General features: G+C 51.5%; 1 protein-coding gene across 2 annotated transcripts in view; it reads right to left on the bottom strand.

The window, feature by feature from the left end:
• ABTB2 (ankyrin repeat and BTB domain containing 2) overlaps positions 1 to 24,212 on the bottom strand; it is a 182,615-nt gene that overhangs the window by 24,739 nt on the left and 133,664 nt on the right. For both annotated transcript variants that reach the window (XM_018059255.1, XM_018059256.1), the window contains exon 3: positions 16,916 to 17,129. In XM_018059255.1, the coding sequence (XP_017914744.1) occupies positions 16,916 to 17,129 (214 nt within the window). The remainder of the gene's footprint in view (positions 1 to 16,915; positions 17,130 to 24,212) is intronic.

Here is a 24,212-nt window from a genome sequence, read left to right as displayed (position 1 = left end):
CTGCCCTATGGGAAATCCGAGAGGGAACTCAGGAAACCATGAAGTCTAATTAGATGGTGTCATGATGCATTCCCCAGACTTGTGCCTCTTACAACTCGGCACGTGAAAAGATAGAGTATTGGTAACTGGTGGGCAGATACTGGGGACTGGTTCATTAAGCCTCCAATTTACCAACTTAGCTGGAGATGTGGAAAACTGAAAACTACATTTCGCAGACTCCTTTGTAATTAGACTTCACCACTAAGACATAGCTGCATGAGATCTGATAAATGGACGTGAGGCGGAGGTCCCCCTTGTGTCTTCTTTGCTTGGTTCTACCAGCAGACCAAATCATAAAACATGAGGTATTACTTTCCCCTTGTAGAGCATTCCAGCGTCCATTTCCTGACTTCCTGAGTGCTTCAGAGACAGCAGTACTGCTACTGAAGGCAACAGCCAAACCTTGTTGACTCCAGCTTCAATCCTGAATTGCAGTTTCTGGGGTCATCTCAGAGGGAGAAACCCTCCAATAGCAAGTTTTGTATTGTTCTTGGTTGGAGTCATTCCTGGAGGTTCAGCCTTAGACCTGCTCCTTGAGCCCACACAATGATTCTTTTGGCACATAATTCCCTACATTGAATCCCTTCTTGTTGAAAACACCTAGGGTGGTTTCTGTTCTCTGAATTGCACACTGATTAATATTCTCAACATACAAAAATACTCCAGGGTTAAAGCTATCACTATGCCTCTGACTGGTGCCCACTTGTCCACATCCAAGGCCACTGCAGGCCCCCAAATGATCCTTTCAGGCCTTTCTCCTTGGCCTACCCACCAGTTGACCTGTGGCCCATAGGAAAGCAAAATGATGAGCAATTCATGGACTTTCTCAACAACATCCTTCCCTTGGCCTGTGGGTTCCAGGCTACTATTTCCTTTCAGGTTATTTCATCTAGCCCATTGGGCATGCTGAGAAGCTGGCCTTCATTACTGGACATTCTGGAAAATCCCCATAAAAACTCCCATCTGTACTGGCCAGGGCTGTGTTCTAACACAGGGTAAAAGAGCTCCAGAGGAGCAAGACTGGGAATGATTGGCTATGCACCGTCCCCAGGGGCTCTCTGGTTCCCTTCCAGAGAAAAAGGCCTGCTTTTCTCTTTTTGCCTTTTCGCCAGGCTGCGGTTGGCCGCAAGCCACTGACTGTCCCCTGTGCTGGGCCTGGCACCTTGGACTAGTGGTTCTCAAGTGCTTTGGTCTCAGGATCCCCTTTGTACTCTTACAGATTATTCATGCCCTCAAAGAGCTTTGGTTTCTGTGTGTTGTTCTATCGCTAATTACTGTATCCGAAATTAAAACAGAGAACTTCAAACCTCTGAATACACATTCTGTCAGCCATCAGAGTGATACTGTGCTTGTATGTCACACAGTCTCTGAAACACTCCCCAGGGACTTGTGAGAAAATGAGTGAAAAGGCAAATAACATCTCATTGTTATGAAAATAATGCTGACCCTGGGGCCTCCTGAGAAGTCTCTGGGACCCAGAGGGTCCCCAGACCACACTTTGAGAACTGCTGCCTTTACAAATGCAGCCTTGCCCTGGGGCAAGGCTGCTTTCAGGCATGGGGCTGGCATCCCACCCCAGTCCAATTCTAGAATGGTGTGTGGTGTACATGCACACTCCTGGCTTAAGGATCTGAGGATTCTACATCGAATCTTCACTGGGAGAAAACCCTAGTTTCTAGAAGCCACTGAATTGAGTCTATAACCTTGGGCATATCATTACCTTCTTTGGGCCTATTTTTCTTTTAAAGATGGAGTTAGGTTGGTGGTTTCTAGACACTTACCATCATGAGAAACCCTTTTGCTGTTATTTCACAGCCTCCATAAGATAAAAGCTGTACCTTCTGTACAGAGATCAAGTACACGGGCTCTTGAGGGAGACTGCCCTAGGTTGCAATCCATTGCACTCTTGATGAATTAAATTATAATCCTGTGCAAGTTATCTTCTCTCTCTAGACTCAGCTGTCCCATCAACAAAATGGGTATCAATAATAGGGCCACCTCATAAGACAGCCAGAAGTATGTACATAAAGTGCTTAGCACATGGTAAATTCTTGGTAAAGGTTAGCTGTTACTATCATTTTAGTGTCTGTTGATAGAGAAAATACATAATAGCAGAAAAGGCTATAAGAATCTATTAAATGCCTCAGCTCCAGCCTTCATCAAGCCCAGCCAATTCCCTCTCCACATCCCCCAACCTTCCTGCAAGTATAAACATGCAAAGCTTGCAAAAGCCTGCCAGCGAGCTGCCCACCACCCACTCCACCCCAGCTCATAAAACAGAGCAACAAACGCAACCACTATGTCGAGTGTGATCTGGAGACTGTTTCTGGCGGTGCAGGGCCTTGGCCGTCAAGAATCCTAGATGGGGGAAGGGGCAAGGACAACACAGACCCAGGAGCTTCGGGGTCATGAACAAGCGAGGGCGTGAGGGGGTAGGCACGGGATACTGTGAGGGACCTGCAGTCCTCGGGGGCTGCTGGGGGCCTAACCTCGGAAACACCACACATACGCTTGCAAACACATCCGGTCGGGCTGCTACTGTGACAAACAAGGCCGCTTAAAAGGGTCACCGACTCCAAGCATTTGTCTTTGTGTGCATAAAATAGCAATTCACATCATGAGGAGAACTCATAAAATATAGCAAAGAAAGTGGGCCTTTAACAGGAAGTGGGGTGAGGAGGAGGAAACAGAGGCCCCGGGAGGCCCAGTGTTTCGCCTAAGGTCACAGAACCTGTCAGCAGCAACAGGGAGACCAGCTCTAAGCGTCGTGACTCAGTTTCTCTTCTCCCTCTTTAATCAAACATTTGAGCCGAGTATATCAAGCCAACAGGCTCACAAGGCCCCTCACCAGGACCAGGCCTGCAAAAGCCATTTTTTCCCATTAAAAAAGAAATGAAAGAGAAGAAACTTCTTAAGGCCTTGGTTTTAAGAGGTCCCTGCAGCCTGGGAAAAAAAAACAAAAAACAAACCCTGTCCCACTCAGCAAGCGTATGATTTATTGGGATTACAGTCCCATAAGCGGTGTCTTAACAACATGAAACAGGAAACGCCTCCGATTTCCAGCTCAAAGCAGGCTCTGTTCTTCCTTGAGGTGGGCAGGGGCCTTGGGGAGAGAGTCAGGTTGGCAGAACTGGAGGCCCAGGCATGATAAGACTTTGTGCCTCTGTCCCCACCGGGCAGGACAAGTCTGGGGCCAGTAGTTATGTCCCCTCTGCGCCCACCCATGAGGACGGGGTTCAAGCATTCAGGCAGGCGGGTCTGGGAGGTGCCCACTGGCTGGGTAGGTCCTCGACACCCGGCCTGAGCTCAGCCCCGGGAAACCTGGGCCATGGTTTCTTAACTTCCACTGTTGACTGGGAGCAGAGGGGGGCCTTGGGGCACAGGCCTGGCTCCTGGGGCTGGGAGGGTTTGGGGAGGCCCATGATGCCTTAGGCTAGCTCCGTAAGGAGATGTCTTCACCACCATCTAAGCTCAGCCCACCCTGAGGTAAGGATCCTTAGTCTAGGAAGGGAATCTCTCAAGAACCAGCCACACAGATGATGGTTGAGTGAGGGGCTGGCCAGAAGATCTCCCACCCTCAGCCCTAAATTCTTGCACTGACTTTGCCCTGCCTTCAGTGAGGGTCACTGCTGAGCCCTAGGGTGAAATGGGGTGACCTTCCCTCCAATCCTTCTCTCTTCAGGACCTTGTTCATAAGCACACTGCTTCCACACCCCACCCTGCCTCCACACCCCACCCTGCCATGCTGCCTGGATTGGGCCTGGTAAGTGGCACCATCAGGAACCTGCAAAGATGCCAACCTTTTCCCAATCAAGTGCCAGCTCTTCAAGCAGAGACTGCTCTGGGAAAGTCAAGGTTGGCTCTGCTTTGCCAACTCTGAGGCCCTCACCCCCAGATCCCCCAAGATTTCCGGAGGGCTGCGGTGGCCTAACACCAAGCCAAAACATCCATGGAGAATGAAACCAACATTGTCCCAAATGAAGTCAGATTCCACTCTCAGCACAAAGGATGCGATTCTAGTCTGGCTCACATCTTGGACTAATTATTTTTCTAGAATGGCTTGGTAAACCAGAGTGGTTTGGCTCAGCTTGGAGTCAGAGCTGAGCGGGCATCTCTCTTCTGACTCTGAGGACTATCTCCCCCCAACAGCCCCTTGGCCTCGGACCCGGCAGCTGACCCCTAGCAGAATCTCCACCTGGGGTGGAAGGTGACTTCTGTGAGAGGCAGGGCTTGGGGCTTTCTTCGGGGAAATATGCTTTTCTTATTAAAACCCATCTGGTACGGATTAGAGGCACCAGAAAAACCTCTACTTGCTCAGATATGCATATGGATATAAATTTAGATTACAACCCAGTCGTGATTAGCTGTGAACGACTTCCCTACCTCTTCCTATTGGTTGCCCATCAGGGAACCTCAACATGAGCTATGGATGGGAGGCCAATAGCGTAGCAATAGGGGTATCCTGGGGTATGCTGGCCCAGCTCCTCAGGCAGCCAGGATTACTCAGGAAACACAAACAGTTAGTGTGTACAGAGCATCTGCTAAGCACCTGGCACTGTTTTAAGCCCTTTACATCTATTGACTCATCTCATCCTCATTGCTACTTTAGGAAACAGGTATTATTATTGTCCCCACTTTATACATGGGGAAACTGAGGCCTGTAGAGGTCAAGCAACTTGCTCTAGGTCACACACCTAGTAAGTGGCAGAGCGGGGAGGCAGTACCAGGCAGGGTACCCCCAAGATCCAAGCTCCCAAATAGTATACTCCACTGCCACCTAGCTTAGTAAGTTGACTCCGGCTTCCCATTTTCTGGACCCTACGCCACCGCTTTCATCTTGGGAATGATGAGTATTAAGCACAGTTTAACCGTGTAATCTGTCACCAAGCTGGACCACATCTGAGAAGGAAGAGGAGTGCTCCTGCCAACAACACTGGGACAGCAGGCATAAGAGACAAGAGTCTCAGGCAAACACAAACACCTGGTCACCCTAGCATTTAGCACTTGGGTAAAGCACCTTGCCTGGCTCATGGGTCGCTGCAGCAGTGGGAGGCCCTCTCTGCCCACCCGCCCTGAGCCTGGTCTCCATTCTGCTCCTGCACAGCACATGCACGCTAACTTGCTTCAGTCGTGTCCGACTCTCTGCTACCCCATGGACTGTAGCCCGCCGGCTCCTCTATCCACGGGATTCTCCAGGCCAGAATACTAGAGTGGGTGGCTATTCTCTCCTCCAGGGGATCTTCCTGACCTAGGGATCGAACCCACATCTCTTATGTCTCCTGCATTGGCAGGCAGGTTCTTTACCACTAGCACCACCTGGGAAGCCCCAAAACATACACCAGTTGTAATCATTTTGCTAGCTGGCATTGACTGCTTTGTCCTCAGACTATAATTTCTCTGAAGGCAGAGACTGCTGTTGTGCATCCCTCAGGACAGAAGCCCATGTTAGAGACTCAACTTTTGAATTTAGAAATGCACAGCACGCCTCTCACTCCTGGAGGCAGAGCCCTCGAGCTGCGAACATGTTCTCAGGGGTCTGCTCTTACTCTAGCGCTCTCCGCAGGGTCCCTGAGCTCTAAGTCAGCCAGATGAGCTCATGAAACGGGGAAGCACTTTGTCTTCCATGCTTAGAGGCCTGAGCTGACTTGGGTCTTAACAAATGGTTCTCTTCAGAAAAGAAAGAAAATATTGCCCTGATAAAAAGATAACCATTTCACAGGAGAATTTTCTACCCAGGAACCGCTTCCTGGGGGAACTCAGCTGACTGGGGCTAAGGCGGTTTTTCTGGGAGGCTGGAGCCGTCCCAGGGAGGCAATGGCAGGTGTGGTTCAGCAGATGTCCATGTGGCCGTGAGCCGCGATTCAGGGGACACAGCCATCTATCTTTGATAACTGGGCCTGACTCCAGGGTGGCTTCTTATGTGGGCGGATGTTACAGATTCCAGTGGAGACTGTACCCCTCCACCCTCTCCCACCCAGCAGGGAGGACTCCCAGTGCTGCGAGCTTCAAGGCATCTATCTGGCCTCTCAGGCCAAGGCCCTCCCGCATGGTGGCCTGGCTGGCCAGCAGCTGGCCAAGCCGGCAGAGCATCGCTGCTTCCCACGCACCTGGAATGGAGTGGGGTGAAGGCAGGCCTCTCTCCACCTTGCTAGGGTGTGGCTCCCTTGGCCTTCCAGCCACACCCCACCCACGGGGCTCGCTGCTGCATGAAGGTGTAAGAGATGCAGAGTCACCCAGGCTCAGCGTCTGTGATGGCTGACAAGAAGCCACAGCTCTTTCACCATGTGAAAGAAGTCAGACCGGCAAGGGCCTCCAGCCTGCTCAAGTACAAGCTCCTTCTTTTGAACACAACGCTTTCAAAACACGGTGACGGTGCTTGTCGCCACTCATGGACCTCGGCCAAGTCAGGCTGGAGAGGAGCCTGTGGCTTAGCTGTCCTGCTCCACTTATCCTGCGGATAACTGCTGAGCAGTGGGGTGGGGGTTGGGTCTTTTATTTAGTCTCTGAATAGGTATTCCTGTCTGGATTCAGCTGGGTATCATCACACAGCATCTGCCTTCTCCCATACCCCAGAGTCTAAGGCAGAAAGGGGACCCATTCACACAGTCAGGTGAAGAGTTTCCAGAAGGGACTTTCCTGGTGGCCCAGTGGTTAGTTAAGACTCCATGCTCCCAGTACAGGGGGCCTGGGTTGGGTTGCTGGTCAGGGAACTAAGATCCCACGTGCCACAGCTAAAACACGTCACACACAGCAATGAAGATCACAAGTGCTGAAAATAAGACCCAGCACACCCAAATCAATCAATCAACCAACCAGTCCAATGGCTCAAGTGGTAAAGAATCCACCTGTAGTGCAGGAGACACAAGAGTTAGATCCCTGGGTCAGGAAGATCTCTTGGAGGAGGAAATGGCAACCCACTCCAGTATCCTTGTCTGGAAAGTCCCATGGACAGAGGAGACTGGCCGGCTACAGTCCATGGAGTTGCAAAGAGTTGGATGCAACTGAGCACGTGATGAAAGGATTAAAAAAAAAAAGTTTCCAGAAACTTCTAGGAGGAGGGAGGGGCACGTCTGTTGAGGCCTGGCAGAGAAGCACATGTGTAAAGGGAACATTCCCAACTGGTTACCAGTGAATTTGACCTGTACTGTAGAGGCAGTGCACTCTGACTCAGTCAGAGAAAAAGGTTCCCAGCACTTGTTCAGGCTTTCTGTACCCCCAGTCCAACTGCAGCTTCAGGGAAGATGCTGGCCTGGGCAGTAAAGCAGTAGAGCCACATTGTGAAGATTTGCTGAGGGCCTACTATGTGCCAAGTAAGCATGAGGCCATTCTGCAAACTTTACCCTCTAACAGCTACCCTGTAAGGGAGGTATAACTATTAGTCTGCGTTTTACAAATGTGAACACCAAGGCTTTGAGAGGTTTGGACACATGTCCAAGGTCACACAGCTAGCCAGTGGGGAGCTGTCTGGCTCTAAAGCGAAAGACTCCTAGGTCTTTCCAGAGCCCAAACTGTCATGCATGAAACGCTCTGAGCCCCTGGCCGGTAGAGAACTGGAAGGCAGGCACGAGGGGGAAAAGAGTTACCATAGTGCGCCCGCAGGCCTGCTGCGCCCACCGCCTCATCAGCATTGAAGGCAGGAGGGATTGGGGTGCTTGGCTGGGGCCCAAAGCCCCAAGGGAACACTCCGGACCCCTTAAGAGCCTTCTGTCCCCAAATTGGAAATATGAAAACAGCTAAGGAGGCGGCCGTCAGAGGCGCTGGGCTTGCGGGAGGAGGGAGGTATGGGAGCTGGCTGGCAGGCAAGTAGGAGCAGGCCAGAGCCCGCCCATGTGACTGTAGACATCGCCTGAGCTCTATCCTGCCCCATCCCCAGGGGTCTGGAAAGTCCACGCTCAGCCTAGGAAGCTGCCTTCTTTGAGAAAGCAAACTCCATTCCCTGGAGTTGGGACTTCCCAGCACCAAGGCTCTCTCGGGGAGCCTGGTGATGCTGTCGACAAAGGGGATTGTGGCTACATGTTATAAAAACATCCCCGGGCCCGGCAGTTCCCAGTCCTCTCCTTCCCGGTGGGACCGGTGGGCGCAATAATGGGACAGGAAGTCATACGCAACAGGCAGCCCCTGGGGCACCTGTCAACGGCTGGGCTGGGATCCTGTCTCCAGCCTCTGTTATCTGGCACTGCTACTTCCTCTGTCTGCCCCCTATCCCTGGCTCACTCCTTCTCGAAAGCTGGATGGATGCCCACCTGTGCTGGCCACCCAGAGCCAGCAAACTCAAGCCTGTGGGGGGAAGAGGCCCCGAGAAGTTGAGAGCGGGCAGCCCAAGTCACAGGAGGTGCTGATGGAGGGACCAGCTTCCAGGGTCTTATTCTCTCTCCCCTGGAAGGCGGGAGGGAGGTATTGCCTGTGATACCGTGAATTCACTGTAGCCTTATCATTGGCTTTCCCTGTCTAAGCTCTGAGCTGTCTCTTTCTAGCTGTGACTTTGGGTGTCTGTCTTGCCCTCTGCTGCGGGAGAAGGCCTCAGTCTGCGCCTTCCTTCAAGAGCTTCCCTCGAGAGCTTGTGAGGAACTGCCAGACAGCTGTGGTTATAAAGTGCTTTATAAGCCATAAAACTGTCCAGGACTTCCCTGGCGGTCCAGCGGTTAAGAATTTGCCTGCCGATGCAGGGGACACAGGTTTGATCCCTGGTCCTGGAAGATCCCACATGCCATAGGGCAGCTAAGCCTGTGAGCTGCAACTACAGAAGCCCATCACAGCCTAGAGCCTGTACTCTGCAGCAAGAGGAACCACCACAAACGCAGCCCATGCCCTGCAGCTAGAGAGTAGCCCTGGCTTGCCGCAACTAGAGAAAGCTTGAACCCAGCAACGAGACCCAATGCAGCCAAAAATAACAGTAAATATTAAAAAAAAAGTTTTGTCCAGATGTTTGTGAAGTGAAAGTTGCTCAGTCGTGTCCGACTCTTTGTGACCCCATGGACTATACAGTCCATGGAATTCTCCAGGCCAGAATACTGGAGTGGCTAGCCTTTCCCTTCTCCAAAGGGTCTTCCCAACCCAGGGATGGAACCCAGGTCTCCCACATTGCAGGCAGATTCTTTACCAGCTGAGCCCCCAGGGAAGCCCCCAGATGCTTGTAGCCCATGTAAATATCTATCAGTTCACACCACTTCCACACGTAACACTTGTCGGTGGCAGCCTGTCCTGCATAGGCACTGGGACCAAACTAGCAAGCGAGGGGCCTGGGACACAAGTACACCACTGACTTTGGAGCATTTGACTTGCTGCTCGGTTTGCGAACCAATGGGTGGATGAAATCCAGTTTTTAGAGTTCTTTGAGATTCTTGGATGGTGGGTTGTGATAAATCCAAAGTTTGTACATATTTCTGTTCAAAACAGTCCTCACTGAGCTAGTCCTTTGGTCCATCTGGTCTACCTCATCTTTGTCGCTTGCCTGGTTCACTGGCTACTGTCAGGGGGAGTTAAGAGGGAATTAAAGGCAGAGACTGAAGGAGGTATATATGAGAGGAAAAGAAAACAAGCATTTTGAGTAGATGTGATTTTTAAAATCACCATTGTTTTGGGTTATTTAAGCATTAAACACGATTTAGTTATGAGTCCTTTCACAGGTTTATGAAAATAGTAATTATACAGCTAATAGCAGCTACCATGTATGAAGACTTACTCTGTGCTAAGTCCTTTCAATGGATTACCTCATTGGATCCATACAAAAACCTTGGCAAGCAGATCAAGCCATTTTTCATGAAAATCTGGGGAAACTGAGGCCTGATAAATTAATGTGCCATAGTCACACAGCTCATCAACAGCAGAGCAGAGACCCCAGGGATGGTCTTTCTGACTCCGTAAGTCCAACCTTTAGGCTCTATAGCCTATCTCCCTGAACAAAATACTTAACTGCTTACTCTGTGCCAGGGAATGTTCTATGTGCTGGAGTCACAGGGGTTACACTGACCTTTGGGCGTTTACCTTCTAGAGGGGTGAGAAGACGGAAGAAAAGGAAGTAAGCAAATACACAGACAAGGTAGCTTCAGACAGAGGAGGGTGCTTGGAGGAAAATAAAAAGGAGACAGAAGGATGGGGAATGACTAGGGGTGGGAGGGATGGCTCCCTGTGTGCATGGCAGACCTCAGACAAGTGGCTTCAGAGGTCCCTGGACACACCAGCTTGAGGATCGCATGGAGAAAAGTACTTAATCCACCCAATAGCTATTTTTATTTCTTTTACTTCCATTCTGGGTAAACAGATGGAAATTTAATGCACAAAAGTGGGGGGGAGTAGAAAGAAAAGAGCTTAACATTGCAAATCTTCTTGAAATGGTATTTAAGGGAACCACAAGTCAGGAGTACAAAGCCATCACTGCCATCATCTCTATTATTTGATAAGAAAACACTTTCGCAAGCTGAGCAAAAGATTAACGAGCCCATTTCTTCAGACTGAACACTCAGCCTGTCTGCGGGTGCCTCCTATTTATGTAAAGTGCTCATCCAAGGGGAAACAGCCCGCTCCTGCATCCGGACTGGAACAAAGAAGGGCCTCTCCTCACTGTGGGCTTCATGTGTCATGGGGATTGGGAGCCCTGCCCCAGGATTTTGAGGCTCCCCCAGGAAGCAGGTACTGCTGGGATCTTCACTCTACACAGGAGGAAACCAGGGCTCAGACGGTAAGGAGACGTGTTCGGATCATGTGGCTAGAGGAGGAGGGGCTGGCTTGATCCTCACACACCCTTGAGAATGCAGGTCTCCACGAGAAAACCACTCAAGTCCCATCTAGAAGCATCTACCTAGGCAAACAACAACCAGTGATGACTTAAAAACACACACATACCCCTATTCTGTGTTTGAAAAAAATGTAGATCCGGACTTCCCTGGTTGTCCAGGTCCTGGTGGTTAAGAATCCACCTGCCAATATAGGGGCCACAGGTTCGATCCCTGGTCTGGAAAGATCCCATGTGCCACAGAGCGGCTAAGCCTGTGCACAAAATCTACTGAAGCTAGCACGCTCTAGAGCCTGCGGGCTGCAATGACCGAGTCTTCATGCCCACCTACTGCCTGTGGCTGCAGCCAGAGAAGCCACTGAAATGAGAAGCCTGTGCACTGCAACAGAGTAGCCCCATGTGCCGCAACTAGAGAAAGCCTGCACACAGCAGTGAAGGCCCAGTGCAGCACAAAAAAAAAAAAAAAAGAGAGAGATGCATGTCGGTCACAAAATACACACTGTGAAGCAAGAAAATCCCTCCGTGATTTCTGCTGCCCACACCCGATCTGTCCCAGTGTCCTGTGGCTGGTCTTTAAGGTCCAGTTAGAAGCCCAGTCTGTTCTAACATGCCCACCCCCCTCCAAGGATGCCAGCCTTCTCCAAGATCCTCTGGAACAGGATGGTGAGTATGATGATGAAGAAGAAGGGAAAGAAAATGATGATGACTGACACAAACTATGTGCCAAACATTAGTATTTCGCACATACTAACTCAATCCCCACGACATTTCCATGCAGTCTGCACTCCTGGTCCTGTGCTGAGAAGAAACTGAGGCATAGAGGCTAAATGACCGAGGCCACCAGCTCGTAAGTAACACAGCTGGGATTGAATCCAGGCCAGTAGCAGGCCCTGAGAGCTGATCTAACGAAGTACCAGACAATCAAGCTTCCTGTAACACTCTCTGCTGGCTCATGCTCAGTTTTCCCCCCTTGTCTTGTTTTTGCCTCTCTTATTAGGCAAGAGACTCAATCACATAAGGCACTCCTTCATAATTCTCTTATATCCCTTCCCTGCTGATCAACAGAAGTATAGCGAGAAACGTGAGTTAATAAGCGAAGTGCTTAAGATGGTATCGTTTCTGTCACTTACTATGTGTTCTATAATGCTAGCTATAATCAGTAGGGGTGTTTGTAAGTAGGAGTAATATTAGGAGTTGTATTATTAATTATTATATTGGTAGTGGCAGTAGTTATCTTAGTAGTATCAATAGTAGTTAGTAGTAACTGTATGAGTTGTAGTCATATTACTAACCCAGATGCTGCTTGAGAACCACTTTTAAAGAAACCTCATCCTAAAGAAACATTCATCATCAATGAAGAGAGACTATTCTCAATGTCAACCATGTCATCTAAGAATGCTGATGACCATAATGGGAGGAGGGGCAGGGCAATAGCCACCGTTTATTCTTATGGACCGGGCACAGCTTTACTGTACTCAACTCATTTAATCCTAGTAGCATCTTATTATCTTCACCATTTTACCATTAAGGAAACTGGAGGCCTAGAAAGATGGGGTGACATGTCACACTGCTAGAAGATAGTAGAGATGATACCTCCAGGATGACCCTAGAGGCTGGTGGAGCCCCCAACCTTGGGCAGTACCTGCAGTAATGGTATGGACTTTAGGTAGAGTGGGCCAGACCCTGTGGGCTCACATCTTTGCTAACTCCAGCTTTTCCGAGTTCTGTCCACATACTTTCAGGAACCCTCTTGGCCAGCAAGACATGGATCAGGGTACCCAAGGGCTGGGCTGGACACCCAGTACCTTCTTCTGGGATCCCACCTGGAAAAAGACTTTGAGCAAAAATAGCTCCATGGGAACTGGGGACTACGTTTGGTTTCAAACCAGCATTCTGGGCCCCATGTCACTTCTGACCCTGCCAGGGGCACAGGACCATGTACCAGACAGCTCTGGACTGGCTCCTGGTAGGAGGGCCTCTCCTCACAGCGGCATGGGAAGGGCTTCCTAGCACCTGCATTCTCAGAGCAGTCCAGGTGCTGAGAGCGGATGTAGGGGGAGAGGGCAAGTGGAAACCAGTCGATCCTGAAACCATGGAGCCAGACAGCGGGGCAGGGCTTTCTAGGCCATAGGCTCAGCCCTCCCCTTGCCTTGGCCGCTGAGGTCCCAGCCCCCTCGGGCATCACTCTGGACTGTATTTCCTTGTTCTTACCCAGTTTCTCTCTCTCGCCCCCAGGTTCCCCCTCTATCTCCTGCCACGTGGTCATGGCGTTCGCTTGTTCCTTCTGCCTGATACTAATCATCATAGTAGCTAATACCGAGCATTCACGGTGTCCAGGTCCTGCTCTAAAAAAGTCCTGCCTGCATTAGCTCCCTAGCACTCGTAACTTAAGGGTGGCTGTGAGGAGTACAAGTAACACGTACCCTCAGGCTTTGCAGAGACTAAGGGACAGGCTGAAGGTTCTAAAATCAGTCAGTGAGAAGTGAGATCTCTTTGAATTGCAATTTTCCCCTCCGATTGTGCTCCGCTGGCTAAGAAACAGGACACCAGATGTTTCTAAGCTGCATCCCAAATCAGACGCTCCTCCTGGCTCAGAATCCCGAACACCAGCAGTGCCTGAGCCTTTGGAGCATGCTTCTCTCCACAGAGGGGCACCGTGCAGGGCTGGCGTGGGGAGATAGAAGGCAGGGGCCAGGGTGTGAAGCTCAAGCAAATGGACTGGGGTGTAGATAAGCATCCCACCTTCATTCCCAGTATTCCACAGGTGTCTGGCTTCTCCGGGCTGCTGACAGCACTTCTTGGGGAGTCTGAGCACCCCCAATGCCCAAGGTTCTGAGGCAGAAAGCCAGATTTCTGCCCCCCTCTACCTCCACCCCCTCTGCTTCTCCAGCTGTATCTGTCTCCCTCCATGTGCTCTGCTATATGATGTTCTCGTCCAGCAACTCACTGGCGAGACAGCAGACCTCCCTCCACTCCTGCATGTCTCCACGACCTCCCTCCCCACTTCCCCAAAACTCCTCATTCCCAGGAGGACCATGCCCTCTGTTCTGGCTCCCCGTCCCTCTGCCTCCAGGCACAGTGAGCAAGGACCATGCTGAGCCAGATGGTTGTCCGTTCTCCTCCAGACCACAGAGTAGGGGGAAGGAGGCTCCCCCCATCTCCCTGGGCAACCCTGGATTTCTGACAGCAAGTGCTTTCACTTTCTGAGCTTGGTCACGGGTGATGATGTGCCCTGCAGGATGGCAGCTGGGACTAATCCTGTGTTTGAGACCCTGCCGTATGCCTCGCTGGTGCCTGTGATGCAAAGCTGCCAGAAAGAAAGGGATCCTGGGAGGGTGCAGGGAGGTTTCAGCTGCAGGGGCCCTCCCCAGGAGGTGAGGAAGGTGTCCTGGGAGAGGAGAGGCTGGTGGGGCCAGAACAGCCCTGGAGGCGGTGGGTCCCCAGGGCTGAGACCCACCCAGGTTTTCTTAGAGCTTTAGGACTGGTTCTCAGCCGCGGCTGGGAATGCTGTAGCCTGGCTGGTGAGGTCAGAGAGACCTGATTTGAATCCTTGCCTGGGTACTCAGCAGCTCGGTGCCCCCCAGCCCTGTGCCCTCATTTGTAATGTTAGCACGCACCTTGCTGATTCATTGTGGGGCACGGAAGAAGCAGAAGTAGGTAGAGCTGCCCTTTTAAAGGGAAGAGGTGGCTCCTTTCACGTGTGTTATCTCACAGCCCCATTTTACAGATAGGGAGCCTGAGCCGTGGAGGGGCCTGTGTGGGAGGCTGGATCTGAGCTCAGGTCTCTGTCTGAAGCCTGTGCTCCCTTCCCCACTGCTGCCTGGCTCACCGCGGTGGCAGATGGAAGCACATAAGAGTGCCTCCTTGTGCCCCTGCAAGGCTGCCCCCTTGCAGTCCCTACTTCTCTCCTCCCTCCAAACCCAGAGCGGGAAGCCATGGGGAAGATGGTCTTCATGGAGAGATACTGGAGCCCCATTGACTAGTGGAGAGGCGGCCTGGGGCATAGCAGGGACCCAGGATGAGCTTCGTGGAGGGATGAATGCATGACCCACCCGCCCCTTGTCAGCATTATTGTGGTCACACACAGCACCCAGCGGGAAGGGAGAAGGGCAGTTTCTTCAAAGCGGAAACCTACGAGCACAGACTGGAGTGGCACCATCAATGGCGTCATGGGCCAAACCCAAGTGACCGAGCTGAGCTCCTTAGCCCATGTGTGCGAGGTCATGGAAGAGGTCCGTTAATCCCAACAGAGCCAGACATCCCCAAACCATCGAATCCCCAAGCAGACCCAGAGGTTCTGCCTTATTCTGGTTGGGAGACCTGACCCCATGGTTCCAGACCCAGGACAGAGGGAGGAAACTCAAGGGAATGAAGTGGGGGACGTGAGAGGACAGAGACACTGCCAGACTCACAGAAGCAAAGGGTGTCTCCCTGGAGCCCTAGCAAGCTCCAGCCTCTTTGTGCACAGGAGCAAAGAGGGGCGCCAGAGCTCTGCTAAGGGTGTCAGGGCGGCAGTGCCTCACAGGGACATGTGGCCTGGCCTGCGGCGGGAAGGCCAGCCTGGCTCTCCAAGGGCGGCACGGCCTCCCTTGGGTGGCAGGGCTCCCAGAGGGAGCCCAAGTCCAGCAGGACCTGCTCAGCAGCTAGGAGCTGGGCCATCAGAGAGCTGTCGGGCCGTCCACCCACCTGGGTATTCTTAAGGTGTCCTCCTTACCATCCCCAAATCTGACATTTGGGGATTCTTTTTTCCTCATGGTGGTTCCAATTTTCCATGTGTCTAACACTCATTTGAAATGATTCATGGAAAAATGCCTTTGCGTCCAATTTCTTTGTGCCACAGACAGTGCGGTTTGTAAATAATGGGCTATCTAAACACACACTCGTGTGTATGTTACCACTCCAGTGCAGCTGCAACAATCACATACAGACAAGCAGCTTGGGTCACAAAGGAACCCTGATGCCATGTTTCGGAGCATCAGGCCCTGGGAATCCTCCCAGGAGGAAAGCCAGAGGGTGGCCACAAAGACATCCCAGGAGTTCTGGGCACAGTGCCTGCAGAAGAGCACCTCCTTGGCCAGCGCTGCAGCCAACGTCCACGGTCACAGCCCTAGGGCCAAGCCACCCAGCCTGGGGCAGCGGGTCCCAGGGAGGTACTTCTGCCTCCTCTCCCAGTCACCTTTGTTTGGGTGACCCAGCCTCAGGCACCCTCGGGGACCTCACCGACCAATAAACAAGCCCCCTCTGTCCCCATCCTCACCCTCTCCAGATGTTTTCTTGGCCCTTTTGCCCTCCCAGCCAAGCTCTGACAACCACAACAATTTCTCCGCAAAGCAGAAACAGCTGGGGCGGAGGGCCTATGCTCTGACCCCCCTCCCTGCTGGTGCTTCCTTCAGGGAAGCCGGGGCCTCCACCTGCCACCTTCTCGCTCTGTGTCAGGGCCTGCCTGCCTTGGCCCTGCATTCGCTAGATAGCTCCCAGAGGATTAAAATGATGATGATCCAACTCCATCAGCTGGGAAAGGGCTGGGCCCCTACGGGAGAGCACTAGACTGAAGCCAGCAGGCCTGAGCCCTGGGGCTGTTCATCCACTAAATTGCTGGAGATCAGATAATCAGCGAGAGCCATGACGTTCCCATCTGTAAAATGAGTGGACGGGGCAAAACGTGCCTGAGATTTCTAACAAGAATGATGGTAACAGTGACATCACGGTCATCAACAGAGGTGACGGCTACCACTGATGGAGGGCCAGTTACCACCCAGACATTGTCCTAAGTGTTTTTTCTCAGAGCATGAGCTCACGCACGTCTTACCACCCACTTTTCTAGGTAGATGTGAATACCTCATTTTATAAAAGAGGCAAATGAATTTCTGAGAGCCCAGGTGAATGAGTGCTAGAGCTGAGAGGGGCCAAAGCTCAACTTCGGAGCCTCAGCAACCCACAGTGCATCAGCCCAGGGTCAACAAACCCCACTGCACCCCAGGGCCAGACCTTCCTCCATCCGAATGCACAGTCCTCGCCGTGTCAGGCCACCTCCCCACAGACAAACAGGCCAAGGTCGGGGTTCTTCGGCCACCTTGTCAGTCACTCCACATGCACACGGGGTCACGTGGCCCACCAGGTACGCAGCCCAAGGCAGAGCCCTACCGTTCATTGTTCAGGGCCATCCTCGGGGGGTCCAGGTTGGGGTTCTCCATGGACTCCATCTGTGGACACCGCAGGAAGTAGTACAGTGTGTGGAGGGCGTCGGGGGACCAGGTGATGGGCTGGGGAGGCTGGCGGGCCTGACGCGCGGGGCTGGAGCCTGGACACAGCGGGTGGCGCCCCTGCATGTGGTGCATGGCGCGGGAGACCAGGTCACCTGGAGGGGAGGAGGGCAGGAGAGAGCGGGAGAAAAAGAAAGAGTCTGAGTCGCCAGGGCACATTCTTCCAAGGATCCTTGCTGGTTAGAGGAACAGTGCCTAAACCGGCATGCATAATTACTGTTTACCCAGAGGCAGCAGGCGGAGGTGGCAACTGTCACCCAGATGTAAAACAGCAATCTAGACTCCCTTTCACTTCCAGTCCTGCCCTAACAGTTGAATGAAACACTTGGCAGGGCCTGGCCCCACCAGACCTTATGCTAATACAGTTTCTTTTTCAACATCCCCACTCTCTCCAGCATCCCACGGGCCTTCTCCCAGCTCTGACCATGGGAATCTCTCTGGGCCTCTCCTCTCAGCCCCTAATTCCTGTGCCAGGCTGTGTGGTGGTTCTTTCCCACGCTGTCTGGGGGCAGTTCAAGTACTTCTTTTTTTAAAAATTATTAAAAAAATTTTGGCTACGTGGGCCCTTTGCTGTGGTGTGTGGGCTTTCTTTAGATGCAATGGGGGGCTTCTCTCTAGTTGCGGCCCTCGGGTTTTTGTCGCAGAGCGTGGGCTCCAAAGCATATGGGCTTAGCAGTTGAGGAGTGAGGGGTTAGCTGCCCCATGGCATGTAGGATCTTGGTTTCCAGACCAAAGATGGAACCCACGTCCTCGGCATTGGAAGGCAGATTCTTAACCACTAGACCACCAGAGGAGTCCCCAAAGTGCACGTACTTCTGCAGAACAGGGCTTCCCTTTCCAATGTCCCCAAGGAAAACTCTCACCACTACCATCCACTATGCTTACTATGTGCCAGGTGTTCCATTTTCTAGAAAAAGTCTTTAATTTGATCTGTACACTGCTGGGGTCCAAGTATATCCCCATTTTACAGATGAAGAAACTGAGGCCCATCCAGTAAGTAAACATTTACTGATCCCATGCATTTCCCTGATCACAGGGATGCCACAGTGTTCAGAGGTTAAGTAAATGGTGGAGTCTAGATTTGAATCCACATCTGTAAGTCCATGAACTGAGCAGAGACCCGTGGGGTCCTCAGGTTCCTATATCCTGTGCTGTGTTTCTTCCCCAGTCAAGTCTTTTCAATACCCCACCAGCTTAGGACAGGAAATATCCCATCATTGTGTGAGGCCACAATGCTGAGAAAGGATGGGTGAAACAGCCCCCGGCACCCGCGGGCCCCTCACTCTAGGAAAAGTGGCGCCTTCCATTCTTCTCAGGCCTGAGAACTCAGGGGAGCGTCCCCTGTGGGTCAGCTTCCTGCACCCCCATGCAGTTCCTCACAGACAGCCCCTTGGATAGAAAGCCTCTGAGCAAAGCTGAACCTATGGAGGGCGAAACCAGCAGGTTTTATTATGGCAGGTGAAGTGTCATTTGAGGTCGGCAGGACCAAATCATTCACTTATTCCCTTAAACTTCCCTACAGAGCATCTGGGTCCGGTACTCTGTTCTATGTATCCCTGGGGCCCTGTACAGGTTCTACTGCAAAACAGGTGCTCAGCAAACATTTGAAGAATGAAAATGTAGCCTTACACATTCACTTCATTTTGAAACACTTCTGGTGGTACTTGACTTGAGCTCATCAGATGCCAAGTCCTCCCATGACTGTCAGAGTGAAAACATTTGGTTTCCAAGCAGGGACAGTGACAGCCCTGGAACTAGAGACCTCCATGCAGGGAAAGAGCCCTCCATGCCCCCTCACCCCTGGGTCCTCACTCCTCTCCATACAGCGGACCCTGCTCAGCCCACAGCTGTAGCTTGGGTGCCTCCTGCCAGATCCCAGGGCCAAGAGGGCTGAGAGCACAGAGCCCCTGATACCTAGTTCCATCCCCAAAACTGATTTAATTGGCATGGGGCAGGACCCAGGTGCCTATATTTTGTAAAATCTCCCTTGCTAAATCTAATGTCCAGTCAGATTTGCGAATCACCAGGTAAGCGGATTAAGAGCGTAGATTCCAGAGTCAGACCTGCCTGGGTTTCAAACTAACTGTGTGCCTTCTGTAAGTTACTTATCAAAGCCTCAGTTTCCTTATCTGTAAAATAATTGCTTCTAACCACAAGTTCTGAGAATTCAAATAAATAACCAGTGTGAAGCACTTAACATCAGGCTTGGCACAAAGGGCTTGGTAAAGTTAAATGCTGCTAAGTCGCTTCAGCCATGTCCGACCCTGTGCGACCCCATGGACGGCAGCCCACTAGGCTCCTCCGCCCATGGGATTTTCCAGGCAAGAGTGCTGGAGGGGGGTGCCACTGCCTTCTCCAGTAAAGTTAAATACATCACCATTATTATTACTGTCCTTTGCTGCTGTTATTCTCTAGACTGTAGGCTGCCTTGTCACGCTCTTCCTCTTGGGACCCCTGCCTGCAGTCAAGTATTGCTCCACCTTTCCCAGGACAGGAGGAGTCCAGCCCTGCAATGTCAGATCCCAGCTCTGCCCTCAGGTCCTGGGTGGTAGAAACTGGTCCCAATAACCCCAGGCCAAGCCACCTCCCAGAAGCTAGTTGCAGAGTTACGTTGGCTGCAGTAAGTTGAAACCTGGCTCCCGTGTCTCCAGGTCTGAATGTCATAACCGTTGGCATGACCACAGGACCATGAGGAGGAGAATTCAGAATCCCTGATAGCATCAAAGAAACCTTGGTGAAATATCATTACAAAGTTTGATAAGGTAGAAGTTGTTGCCATTCATTACATTTAAAATTATTGCGTTGTTACTGGTATAGACCCCGTGGCAGCACGTTTCCAGCCAGAATGCAGGCAAGAAAGTCAAGGAAGGAACAGACGTGCCTCCTAAGGGTTCCCTAAAAGGGAAGCCAGGAAGAGAGAGGCTTTCCGAAAGTTCGGAAAACCATGAAGGCATGGGAACTAGAGATGGAGGCCCTGGATACTTCGCTCCAAGCCAAGCTGCAGGCGACCAGTCTCTCTCAAAGACCAAAAAGACAGATGCCTGCAGACAACTCTGATCAGGCATCTAAAGACTTAAGCTGTGCTGCAGCACCGTGTAACAGGCAAAGACAGCCGCATGCTCTGGGTGTTCTCCCTGAGAGACTGTCCTCCCTGCCACTTTCTATTTTCTAGGCTTCCTGACAGACATGAAAAGATACAACAAAATCTCTAGTCTCTACAACCACCCCATCAGTGAGGCATTTTCATTTCACAGATGAGGACACAGGCTTACACCAGTTAAATGTGTCCAGGGGCACAAGCAGCAAGGGGACCAGCCAGGACTTGAACTGCAGTCCCTGTGTCCCAAATGCATGCTCTCGACTATTGCAACATTGCTTACTCGAAGGGCGGTCTGCAGACTGGAACAGGTCTGCGAAACTGGTGGTTACTGGCTCAGAAGTTCAATTCAGAAACTGAAAGTGAGCTTGAAAAAATTTCCAGAGCAGTCTGACAGAGTGATTTTTATGCCTATTTAATCTAATAATAAAATAAGATGACTTGCATCTGATCTGCACTTTATTTTGTGTTTTAGACACTCCTTTTTATTTTATAAAAGTTTCAGTTTGCAATAGAGCTATGCTAAGTCGCTTTGGTTATCTCCAACTCTCTGCGACCCCATGGACTGTAGCCTGCCAGGCTCCTCTGTCCATGGGATTCTCTAGGAGGAATACTGGAGTCAGATGTCATCCCCTCCTCCAGGGGATCTTCCCAACCCAGGGATCAAACCCACATCTCCTGCATTGGCAGGCAGGTTCTTTACCACTAGCTCCACCTGGGAAGCCCAACAGAGGTGAGGATATACCACTCCTGGCCCGTCACCACAGTGAGTTTGAGAAGCTGTGGCCCGACGGGGCTGTGCTCTTGGTTTGGCACAACTGGGCTCTCAGAGCTGCTTCTGAGATGTCCTTGTACTCAAGAATCAAATGACCCTAAGCTTGATGAGACCTCAGTCTAAAGCCCAGGAACACCCCGGAGCAGGGAGAAACACCCTTTCTGCTTGCTAGTCATGAGAGCCTTGATCAGAGGTGCTATGGGTTCCCTCTGGACTGTCTAATGTCCATCAGGAGCCATTAGATAAACAGAGCAGGGGAGGGACATCCCTGGTGGCCCAGTGCCCAACACTTTGCACTCCCAATGCAGGGGGCCCAGTTCAATCCCTGGTCAAGGAACTAGATCCCACATACCACAACTAACGGTTTGCAAACTGCATCTACAGATCCCACATGCTGCAACTAAGATCTGGGGCAGTTAAAAAAAAAAGAGCGAGCAGGGGTAACCTGGGATTTAACACTGTCTCCAAAATGAGGCCCACACCACCTGGTTCCCTTTAAAAAAGTGTTTCATTTCTTTCTTATTCCCTCCCATTTACATTCTCATAAGTAGAGAGGGACAGAGGAAAAGACAAGTGGCTGGAGCTCCCTGTGCAGCTGATACAAGAGTGAGACTTCCTGACCAACCTGGCAGGCTGGTCCTGGCGAGGTGCAGTGAGAGGATGCATGTTAAACCCGGGCTAAACTCTCAGGACGAGGTACTCAATGCCAAGTATCACTAGCCTCATTAACTTCTTTAGTCTCAGAGGGAAAAACTGCAATATCTGCCTCCACCTTCAGCTTCTTCCTCCTCCAAGATGATTAGCAAAAACACTGGTTTCAGAGTGAGAGAGCTTGGGAGTCTTGGCACATGACACAGCCAGTTGGGTTGTTGGTGAAAGATGCTCTGGGAATCCTTCTTACCTTTGGCCTGAGGAATGGCTGAGCCAGGATGAGGACCAATCCTAGGTGGGCTTTAGGAGGCAAAAACTGGATGACAGATGATTCACTGGGCTTCCCAGGTGGCACCAGTGGTAAAGAACCTGCCTGCTAGTGCAGGACACACAGGTTCAATCTCTGGTTGGGAAGATCCCCTGGGGGAGGGCATGGTAACGCACCCAAGTATTCTTGCCTGGAGAATCCCATGGACACAGAAGCCTGGCAGACTACAGTCCATAGGGTAGCCAAGAGTTGGACACAACTGGAGTGACTTAGCATGCAGCGAATTCATTTCTACACACAAACACATGGCTCAGATACTGTTCTCAACACTAGTGATATGTACTCCAGGGGTACAACAGAGAAAGTCTCCATTCTTGTGATGGTGACTTTCTAATCACATGGGAGAGATGACCAACAATTCACCTGCCAAGTGTCCATTAGTGCTTGGAATAAACCAAAGCCAAAAGATGGGACACAGAGGAACGAGGGTGGGACCTTGAGTCTCTGCGGGGTCTGTGGGGAAGGCCTGTCTAGTAAGTGTTATTTGGCAGAAATCTGGAGAACATGCCATGATTGGGCACCTGGGGGAAAAGGTCATGGGCAGAGGAATGACTAGTGCAAAGACCCTGGGGTAGGAGGATTTGGGCTAGGAGGCCAGGGTGGCTGCAGGGATACTGAGCAGCAGAGTGACAAAATCCAATTTGGGTTTTAAATAGCCCTGGTTTGGGCTGAGTTGTTGGAAGTGAAGGTGGTGAAAGGAGAAAACCAAAAATCGGGATAGTTTTAGAAGGTAGAAACAACAGGACTTGGTCCCTGGGCTGAGTGACAAGGACAGACAGATGACAAGCCTGTCTCCTGAGAGTAGTTTCTGAATGCCCCCCTTGTGTCTGACTGTGGTTTGTAACGGGTATGGAGACTACTACAATAAAAGGCTCTATGATAAAAGTCAAGATCAGATTCCAATCTTGACCTCAGCTGCCTTGAGATGCTGTTGGCTGGGCTGCTAGCCATGTCTAGGAGGCCCATGTGTGCATGTGTGCTAAGTCACTTGAGTCGACTCTTTGCAACCCTATGGGCTGTAGCCCACCATAGCCCTAGGTAATTCAGAGCTTTGCTAAAGCCAGACACAGCAGGACTCAAGCCCTCACTCAGATTCTTCCAATCAGCAGTCTGACTTGGGGGCAACGACTTTTCCTCTCTAAGCCTCAGTTCCCTCACCAGGACATACCTTGCTGAGCTGTTCTGCAGAGTAAATGAGATCACGTGACCAAGGTGCTTCATACAGTGCCTTGCATACAGTAAGTGCTCAATGTTCCAAATGCGAAACAAAACCCAAGTGCTCTCCAGTGGACTGAAGCCTACATGTGTTCCCCATTGTCCTCGGGCCAGGAGAGTTCAACACACAGACTCTGCATAGCTCCAAAGACAGCCCACACACTCACGCCAACTTCCTACAGGGGCCCCAAGGGGCAGCGGACCCAGGTGGCCATGCTGGAATGCCCCTAGGAGACAAAGAGCCTGAAGTCCCGCTTTCTGAACCAGCCCTTTTACCAATCTGCTCTATGACCTTGAACCAGGCACCTTCACTTCCTGTCCTACGGAGGGAAGGAAGGCTGGGGGCAGGGAGTGAGGAAGCTGTGTCCTAAAGAAGCAGAAAGGCTCGCCATTCACTATTCAGGGGCCAGAAACCTCAGAGAAATTACAAGCGGAAAAGGCGGGAGCAGAGTGAAACTCCATCTGTTTCCAGGCTGTGTGCTTCGACCCCCGGCGTGTGTGCCCACCCTCTGCTGGGTGGGCTTATGACACAGGAAGGGAGAACTGAGGAGGCTGAGAGTGCAGTTTGATTGCTCAAATAATCGGGATAATGAGAGGGAGAGACGGGGGGGGGTACGGGGATCTCTGGCCTCCTAACAGGCTTTTTTGAAGCAGCTGTCAAGCGGTAATGACCTAGACCCAGGGGTTTCCCGGTGTGTTTCAGAGAGCCCCAAGGTCCTGGGAGATGCTCAGGGCGCTGCAGGGCTGAGTCTGCAGACCACACCCACCTTCTGCCAGCCAGAGAAGTTCTGCTTTTTTCTTTCTTTCTTATGTTGAGGCTTCAAGACATGCGTTCCTTCTAACACTGGCTATAAATTCAGAGTCTTTGGGGGCCAGGCAGGTAAAACAAATGCATGAGACAGGTCAGCTATGAGATACTGAGGTATGTGACGATGAAGGGAACGCCTGCTGTCCCCTTAGCTGCCGCTCAGCTCCCCTGATCACTGGCATTCAGGGCTGGGGCACAGTGGTGTCAGATGGTCTGATTTCTCTAGAGAAACCAGAGATCTGGGTTTGGGTGTGATTAAAGGCACCTGCTGGTCAAACCACGCATGTCTGTGGGCCACTGGTTT

Source organism: Capra hircus, chromosome 15, assembly GCF_001704415.2.
Source record: "Capra hircus breed San Clemente chromosome 15, ASM170441v1, whole genome shotgun sequence".
In the NCBI taxonomy this organism is placed as follows: Eukaryota; Metazoa; Chordata; class Mammalia; order Artiodactyla; family Bovidae; genus Capra; species Capra hircus.
This window is presented reverse-complemented; position numbering and strand designations above follow the sequence as displayed.